Raw genomic sequence first — 9140 nt, 5'->3', positions numbered from 1 at the left:
TTAAAATTTATACAAGAAAAAGAAAGGAAAGTATATATATGTATACATTAAATTTTGGAATACATTTTACTACATTATTATAGTTATTATTTACAATGGGTATTTAGTGTTTATATAATGGAAAAATGTACTGATTGCAACTGTGTTTTCATCTTTGAAGGCTGAAACAATTTTTATGTTTAAGGTTTTGAATGTTCTATGTTTTGACGTTCAAGGTTTTGAATGTTCAAAATACTGATATAATTTTAAATTCATGATTTTATCGTTCAACCATTTGAAATTCAACCGTAGGGCGTCCTTTTATATAACATAAATAAAGGTCACAAAAGTGATTCTTTGTTTTTAATAGTTCATTAGTTCAATCGAGTCATTATAGGTACCATTTCAGTTTTTTTTTTAATCATATTAAATAATTATCTTTTTCTGCAAAACTGAAAACTACATATATTATTAATAGTTCATTGTAGTTCAGGGGCGTATTTATGGGGGGGGGGCTGAATGGGCTGCAGCCCCCCCCCCCCCCCCCCCCCCCGAAATTTTAAGAAAATCTAAAAAATATTTTCATGGTCTATTAAAGTCAATGCAAAATTATTAAATTCTATTTTATAGATTTTAAATTCGTATTATTTTGTTAGCATATCTTATCACTCATGGACAAAAATACCACGGGTGATAATACTGGAAATCATAGATACTAATAAGTAATTATAAACCTTTCGATAATGATCGCCGATCACTATAATACTACTATAATAGAGCTGCACAATATAATATAAGTACACATTGTTTTTATAATTTTCATGGGCATAGTCACGCAGATTTAGATAATATTATACCTGTGTGTCGTGTGATATAAATACTGTTATCCTCTTATCAGTTTTGTTTGCGAGTTTTAAATTTCCAATCAATAAACCGGTAACCGTACAAATAATTTTGTCAATAATTAATATATTATTATTTAGCGTACTTGTAGTTTACTTGTACTTTGACTACTGACTACTGAGTTTGTAATTTGTATTATTATAATTTAAAAATGGACAAATTTATCATTCGAAAAGCGAAGGTAAGTCAATAAAATACACTCTATACCTAATATTAATATATATATTAATATTATATATTACATTTACAGAATTAGTTAGTATATTCACCAACTTAAACCAACTTATTTTAAAATATAGGATAAAATGCAACTCAGAGCCACTTCCAATTCTGATGATCCGGCTATCCGAATCTGATCCGGATGATCCAATTCTGAGTCCTTGCCTCCTGCTAAAAAAGTAAAATTGGTATGTTATAAATAAAGGTCTTAATTTTAATTTTACTCTGTATAATATTATTAATTCCATATTTTATAGTTATACTATTTATTCCTCCACTATATACTCATATAAATTATTATAATTTTATATTTTAAATAGCAGGTGATGACCAGTGGGTTAGATGATTTAATTTCATCTTTAAATGATCGTTTTATGACTCAAAAAGAAACTATTATTTCGTTACAGTATATTTTACCTTCTCTTTGTATTGATAAATCATTTTTATTTATTCGTGAAGCAGTTGATTTTTATATGGATGATTTGCCAGGATTTAAAGATACAGTTGAGGCTGAGTATGATTTATGGATATCTAAATGGACCTCGGTAGAACCATCATCAAGACCTTCCACCTCCACAGACGCTTTAATTTCTTGTGATAAATCTCTATATCCCAATTTCTACCAACTGCTGAAAATACTTGCTATACTTCCCGTGTCAACTCCATCAGCTGAACGCAGTTTTTCAACACTGCGAAGATTAAAAACATATTTGAGAAACTCAACTTCAGAGAATCGTCTTGTTGGTTTAGCATTACTAAATATTCATAGAAATATTTGTACAACGGACGATATGGTTTTAGACAAGTTTGCCAATAGTGTTATATAGTACCTACCTAATACCTACATTGTATTATTTGTATTTGTATACATTATGTTTTAAATCATTAAATATTATTTTTTTGTTTTACTGTATTACTATGTTTATAAATGTTCATCAGCCCCTCCCGAAATAAAATTCTGGATACGCGCCTGTTGTAGTTTATATAGATATAAAATAAAAACCCATTGTTAAAGATAGACATTAATTCACATTATTATATCTTACTGGACTACAATAAGGGTTTACTACTGGGTTTTAAAGTTTTAAGATCAATCAAAAATTTAAAAGTTAAATATATGGTACGATGAATTTTTTCCAGCAGAATTAAAAAATGTATAGTTTTGTGGAAAGCAAAATGGTAGTATAAAATATTAATACCAATAATGACAATTGACAATAGAATATAAATAATAATTGAAGTATCTATTGTTGTTGCATACTCGCATCATTAATTATAAATTATTTTAAAATAATATGAAAATGTAGGAGGAGGAGTTGTATTACGTAATCCAATAATCAATGAAAAATAAAAATGTTAACACGTAAATTCATTATAAAAATGGTTTTATTAATTCGTGATATTTTTATTATATTTTACCATTTGAAAATCAAAAGTTGATAGTGGTTTCACCAATAAATATTAAGGAGAAAATAATTAAAATAAACATATATCATACGGGTTTTAGAAAAACATAAACCTAGAAGATTAAAAAAAAAAAATCCAAAAAAAGTTAATACTTTTTAAGATAATTAATGCACACACCTAAATGGATCAACCTGTATAAGGTAGGTGCTACTGATTATATTACTACACTTAGCACTTATATCAACGTAGTACGTATAAAACCGCCGGAAAATGCTCTAAATAAAAATCATTATTTATAAATATCGAAATAACCACAAGAATGTTTTTAAGACTATATTTTAAAACACCAAAAACTAATTGATATTGCATCAAAATCCCAGTCCCAGACATTATAATACATTAAATAATTTTTTTTAAATAAAAATTTCTGGAAGGTCACTCTCACTAATTAATAATTGTACAATATTTCAACTTTCGGAAAATATATTGTCATTGAATAGCCAATAGGACAACAGCTGTAATGGATATGTAAATTTTAATTCATAAATAATCGTAAAAAATAAGAATTACGATTCTGAGAGTAGACGGTGTGTAATGTACTAATGTGTATAGAAGATAGAACCCGACTTATGTCCACCAAAAATTGAGCATAACATATCGTATACTCTTCCCCTTAGTGCGACACCAACTTTTATCGGCGTGTCCAGTGGTTAAACTGGGGGGAATACGGGGGCGGAATGTCATCTCACCACTTTTTATAATTTTCATATTGTACACTCCACTGACCACTTACTTAATCGAAAATAATACATCTCTGTTATAATTTATTATACACAAATAATATTTTTATTTTTACGATTGTTTTTTTAAAACTAGTTCACAATACAATAAGTACACTGTGAACACCGATGGTAATCAGGTAGAGTATGTACTGCGTCTAAATTAAATTTATTAGAATTAATAAACCCAAACGTGATTTCTTACAATTTTATGATTATATAAGAAGTTAATATATTACCTTTTGTCCTTTTCGGTGTGTAGAGGTTAAGATACAACCTTTTTTGATTAATTTTATACAAGTTAATAAATAGGTATACAATTTGTACCCCAAAAAAAGTTTAACTTTTAATTTTTTTTATACTTTCTTTATTATGCATACTATTAGAATCTATAAGTTATATGCGCATCAATATTTCAAGCGTAATGTATCATGTACATTTAATTTTAATAGTTTAACATTTATACAACGTAAAATATGTAATATTTGTTATGATTTAATTTTAGCATTGGGGGTACTTTAGTAGGTAGAAGTACAACTGTAGAAAACACCAAGCTAGAATACTAAAATATGCTATATGTATTTATATAAAATTGTATTATAAAAAGAAATGTGCATTACACTAATCCTCTGCTCTAGTCCTCAAAGGTGTGTAAGTAAAATGTATGACGTATAAGACATTTATAATATGAGAATTATAGCCTAAAGGTAATAACATACCAAGGTCATCACTCTAATTATTTTTAGCCACTTCAACCACACCGTGTCTTGATTTTTGTGGACGATAAGGTATGTCTATAGCTCAATCGAATCAGTTCATAGATAAATCAGCATCGGTATAGCAGGTACCTAGTAATTAGGAATCACTATTAAATAATTATATTAGTTTTTTGAATCACTATAGGTAATTGAAAAAAAATAGTTATTATTTTATTGATATTTTTAATGTAATTTAATTTCTGCAGTGTTAAGGAGGGCCTCCGTCACTTATAATCCCAGCCAGCTACTTGGTTGGTCTTATAGCTCACGTGCAGTATGTATTTATCAGGATACTGTAAAAATGTTTGGATATAACGATCTGATTCTCTAGGACCCCTGAAGATCGTTATAAGCAAATTTTACTGTAATTGTAATTATCCCTGATTTAGGGTCCTAATTCATTTTTTTTTTAGCCTTAATGAGGACCGGACATAACAATTTCAACTTCCTTACGCACTCTCCAATTATCTGATGATTGAAGAAATCTATTGAAAAATATTACTTTCCTAGCTCGATGACGAAAATTTAATTATTAACGAATATGTTATTTATTTGCCTGTTCTAATTTAGCAATTAGTTTTGGTATTACTTAGATATTGTCGATTGATAATTTTGTAGGTTAAAAATTGTGATCCAAGTTCTAGATGTTTGCTTATACAACACGTGTCGCATAGTGTCCTTGTGAGAGATATACGAAATAATATTGTGTTAAGCTTATTTGACCGTAAAAGTGTGATATGATCATTATTAGGGTTAGGATGTTTATGACCTTAAAAACACTAAAAAATGCATGCAAATATGCACAATAAATATCAAAATATGACCTTAAAAATAATCCGATTTCTAATCCGAAATGTATTTTAAAATAATTTACAACTTTTTTTATAACTTTAAACTTAAATACAAATATATAAAAATATGATACTTTGAAATTAAAAACTTTGGTACTTACAGTAAATTAATATTTTATTAAGAAAGTTATAAAGATAAGTTAATTATATACTACGGGTTTCATATTTTCTAATTTTCGTTAAATGTGAAACTGACTATGCCTACTTATGGGTTTTTATTGAGGTTTATATTGTATTTAAGTTATTTATTGGCGAAATATGCATTTATTTACAATTTTTTTCAAAATATGCATTTATTCATAAAAATCCCTAAATATGCAAAATAAAATGAATGTATCTGATTCTATGTCGCACAAAACAAATTTATAACTTGGTCTGCAAAGTGCACGACTAAAAGAAAAATATGCAAAAGTCATAAACATCCTAACTCTAATCATTATCATATAAATTATTTAAAACTGTGATATATTATTATACAGTCACAATACCTATTGTAGAAGTTCCCTAACACTGTTCACATTAATTGGTGAAAAAACGTTCATGCGGGCATTACACCTAACCTAACCTTGGTCACCAGATCTGAACGGATGACATTTCACATTTGCCACTTTAGTTACAGTAGCAGTGTGCTAACTACACAATTGATGAGAGAACTCAGGCTTTAGGAACGTGTCATTGCCCCCTTTTTCAAAAATGAAAACTCAACATTTTACGTACCCAGAACTAGAAAAATGTTAATCATAAAAAGATACAGAGATTCTCTACAACATTTATGTAAAAACCTAAGCAATAGAATGGTATCAGAAAAATGAAGTTAATAAGTCATGAAGAAAAACTCACCGAGATAGTTCATGTAAACAAAAACTCATAAAGGCAAAAGCAGAAAGAACTTACTCTTAATTCCTTAGTAACTACTAAATAAAATTATCACTTTTACACCTCTATAGTTTAGAATTAAGTGCATCAACTTTGTTTAATAATACTGCCGCAAAGAATAGTCAAATCCTCAATAGTACGAGGATACTAACATTTTTAGATTTAAATTTCTTCTCACATAATTAAATTTATAATCTACTTAGCAACAAATCCAAACAATGGAAAAAAGTTGCAAATGCAACAACACCTTAGCCCAAGTAATATGTATCATCCAACTTGTAAGTAATTGTAAATTTGTTTCAAGATTTAAAAATTTTAAAAAAAGTATGATATGAAAGAACTTGATAAGGATTAAATAAAAAATAAAAAATTAGTAATAATTGTATTTATAGGTTATATAAAAATACATCACATTATTTTATAATGTATTTCATTATTTTACTTAAATGTATTTCAAAATGATTCTAAATTTTGTTTTCAATTTAGTCGTTTCATTAACACACATAATAAATAAATCTTAACAATTTTAATTCTATGTATTCGTGTAAGTAGAGACAGACAATTAATATAAACCAAAAATATAAAATCTGTTCAGTATTAATCTACATTAAAATTATAATTAGTTAACATGATACCAAAAAACTTTCAAGTAAAATTTATTAGAGTAAATCAAACTTTTTATGAGATAAAATTAATTAAATTGAGGGTAAAATTGTTTTTTGAAGAACTATACACATTCATGCTTAAAAAATTGTTTCTTTTATAATCATTGGTTACCGAAACTGATTTATTGACAACACATAAGTGACATAAAACATAATATAATGATACAATGTTTTACATAGTATCATGAATTCCTAAACGAAAGATGTCATGGGCACAATAGAAAGTACTACCTACTGATTTTAATACAAATACTTGATTGAATGGATGAGGCGGATCTTCATCACACTAGAAATAAATTGTCAATTAATTATAAGTTTTACTAAAATAAATAAATATTTTTTACCTGTAAACGACCTAAGACATTGATTAATATACCACCATCAAACATTGGCTGCGAGTCCACAGATGTTACAACTCTATTGATTTTTTGGAAAGTTAAACTCTAAAAAAGTATATAAATATATATATTCCTACAGTAAAATTAAATACATATTTAAAAATATTATTTTTAAAAGATAGCTACTTCATAAAAACAAACTAATAAAAATGTATGATAAACTTTAATGATAATTTAATTTAATTTAAAATATACTCTATAGCCCAAAGTGCCCTAGGTCAACATTGGTATCTAAGTGTAATAAAATGTAAAAAAAAAAAACTATAAAACAGCTGAAGATTATTGAATGAATATTTAAATAAGCAAAAATGTACCAATGCTCATATTAACATCCTTATATTATCTGAATATCTATATGTTTCAAAATTGAAGTAAATTAGGTACATATGTTTATTCATTAAAAGTAAATTCACTAATCATGTCACTCTGATGCAAGTATGACAGGAATAGATAAGAAATGTCTGAATAATATTATCTTAAGAAAAGAGTTTCAAAACATGCATAATACCATTAAGTTTCCTATAAATCCAATATTTTTTTATGCACAATTGCAATTTATTTTATCATTTATTTTATTGAATGTCAATTAATAAATAACAATCAAGAATAAAATACTGAATTACATTACCCTAAAATGGGTTAAAATACATACATGTTTTGGGTTGGGTACAAATATTCTGATTTACTGACTTGAACCGCCAATTTTACGAAGCGTTTTTGTTGTCATGGTTACTTATTAACGAAAACATATTTATGATTTATGAATCATAAATAGGTATGATGATAATCATAAATTTCCCGTTAAGGAAAAATATCCAGTAGCATACTACATTTCATCATAAGTTACCTAAATTAGTTTTTTTTTTTTAAATAATTTTAATGTATTTTATATATTTTCAATAGACAGTAAATTATGCTTACAAGTTTACTATAGTTAGTAGATATTTTGTACAAAAATTGGGTTGAATAATTGTTAGACAATAATTAATTCATGTTATCAATAGTTTCACACAACCTTAAGACATAGAAATTTGTTGATTTCACTCACATTTAATTTTTCCATTATTTTAACTGTACCCTGTAGTTGAACCCCTTCAAAAGTCATAAAAGATGTTTCCGGCTGTAACAAAAACAAACATAATCGCGGTGTGAATAATTAAACTTCGAACGCCGTGAGAATTGAGAATCGAAAGTTATATACTATAATGGTAATTAATGATAAGTTACTGAGTAACAAGTAGTAAGTAGACATAACACCACGTTTAAAACAACACTCACGTTATACATGGCAGCCAGTGAAGGCCTCTGGGATGGGTCATCAAATAGCACGTAATATTGTTGTACGAACCCCTTTCCAATAGCCTCATAAGCTGGATTCAAAGACATATTGTAAGCGTAATTGAACGGCAGTTATTATTTTCAATTTTGAGCCCGACAAGTAAAAACGTGAAAAATTCATCCGCAAGTTGTGAGACGTGAGTACAAGCAAAGCCGCACAGGCCACAGAATACGGATAGACGTTAATTTTTTTTTCTCATACCAAGGTTGTGGTTAACAGATAACGTGTGATGATTAAGAACAGTATACGCAAAAAGCGGGAAGATTTGATTTGCCTTTTTTTGCATCTTATAAAAGTCATTAGTTACTACAAAAATTATTTCCATTCGCATTGACGATCAAATACACAACTAATAACTATGAATTATAGATAAATTATAGAGGAACATAGCTGAGATAAGGATAATTTAGGAATTAAAAAGTGGAATTTTCCCAAATGTAATGTGAAAAATGTAAACTAGGCCTCTGATTTTTAAATTAAAGTAATAATGCATAACGAGTCCCAAGATGCTTTTGTTTTTCAATTTCCATTACCTTCCAAACATTTTTTTTATTTTTTTCGTTATTATAAAAATCTTAACATTAATTAGGTATACATTATATAAACAATTTTTTTTATACTTATAATATTTATTTTTTTATAAAACTATTAAGTTTTAATTATAAAGCCATGATTATTTTGCATGGATATTTTAAGTACATTTTTAGTGCCACAAGTCCACATTCATACTTCACAATTTATGTGTATATATGTATAACAATAGTCAATAGTCAATATCTATTATGCAGGTTCTTATAATGTCCAATTAAGTGTCTGTTAACATTAATCGGACTTTATAAGAACTGCCTTAGCTGTATTGCTGTATAAGCTTAGATATTTCACAACATTCATTTAATAATGAATTAATTCAAATTCTGATGTTTGGAGTATTTAAAGTATATAGGTGTATATAGAATTAAACACCAA

General features: G+C 27.2%; 2 protein-coding genes across 3 annotated transcripts; one reads left to right on the top strand and one right to left on the bottom strand.

The window, feature by feature from the left end:
* The first annotated feature begins 538 nt into the window (after positions 1–538).
* LOC149057566 (52 kDa repressor of the inhibitor of the protein kinase-like) lies at positions 539–2119 on the top strand. Of its 2 annotated transcripts, none has more exons than XM_089222512.1 (2): positions 539–1063; positions 1182–2119. In XM_089222512.1, the coding sequence occupies exon 2, from the start codon at positions 1428–1430 to the stop codon at positions 1926–1928; it is 501 nt and encodes a 166-aa protein (XP_089078638.1). In that variant the 5' UTR covers positions 539–1063; positions 1182–1427; the 3' UTR covers positions 1929–2119. The 2 variants fall into 2 exon arrangements, with proteins under 2 accessions (XP_089078638.1, XP_089078639.1); XM_089222513.1 differs by having other exon boundaries at positions 1133–2119.
* A 4393-nt stretch (positions 2120–6512) lies between these two features.
* On the bottom strand, positions 6513–8351 carry LOC107174040 (putative nuclear transport factor 2). The gene is made up of 4 exons (XM_015524838.2): positions 8114–8351; positions 7884–7955; positions 6782–6880; positions 6513–6723 (listed from the first exon to the last, which is right to left on the bottom strand). The coding sequence occupies exons 1-4, from the start codon at positions 8219–8221 to the stop codon at positions 6610–6612; spliced, it is 393 nt and encodes a 130-aa protein (XP_015380324.2). The 5' UTR covers positions 8222–8351; the 3' UTR covers positions 6513–6609.
* Positions 8352–9140: the final 789 nt, after the last annotated feature.

This window comes from Diuraphis noxia, unplaced genomic scaffold (assembly GCF_037042655.1).
Source record: "Diuraphis noxia isolate RWA-SAM2 unplaced genomic scaffold, SU_Dnox_SAM2 contig0003, whole genome shotgun sequence".
NCBI lineage: Eukaryota > Metazoa > Arthropoda > Insecta > Hemiptera > Aphididae > Diuraphis > Diuraphis noxia.
Note: the sequence above shows the minus strand (reverse complement) of the source record. Positions and strands in the feature narration are given on the sequence as shown.

Excerpts from the sequence above, each read along its gene's own strand:
- LOC107174040 (XM_015524838.2), bottom strand. The coding sequence starts at position 8,221 with ATGTCTTTGAATCCAGCTTATGAGGCTATTGGAAAGGGGTTCGTACAA. Across the intron at positions 6,881-7,883 it reads AAATAATGGAAAAATTAAAT|AGTTTAACTTTCCAAAAAAT; the intron begins GTGAGTGAAATC and ends ATACTTTTTTAG. Across the intron at positions 6,724-6,781 it reads ATGTCTTAGGTCGTTTACAG|TGTGATGAAGATCCGCCTCA; the intron begins GTAAAAAATATT and ends ATTTATTTCTAG.
- LOC149057566 (XM_089222512.1), top strand. The coding sequence starts at position 1,428 with ATGACCAGTGGGTTAGATGATTTAATTTCATCTTTAAATGATCGTTTT.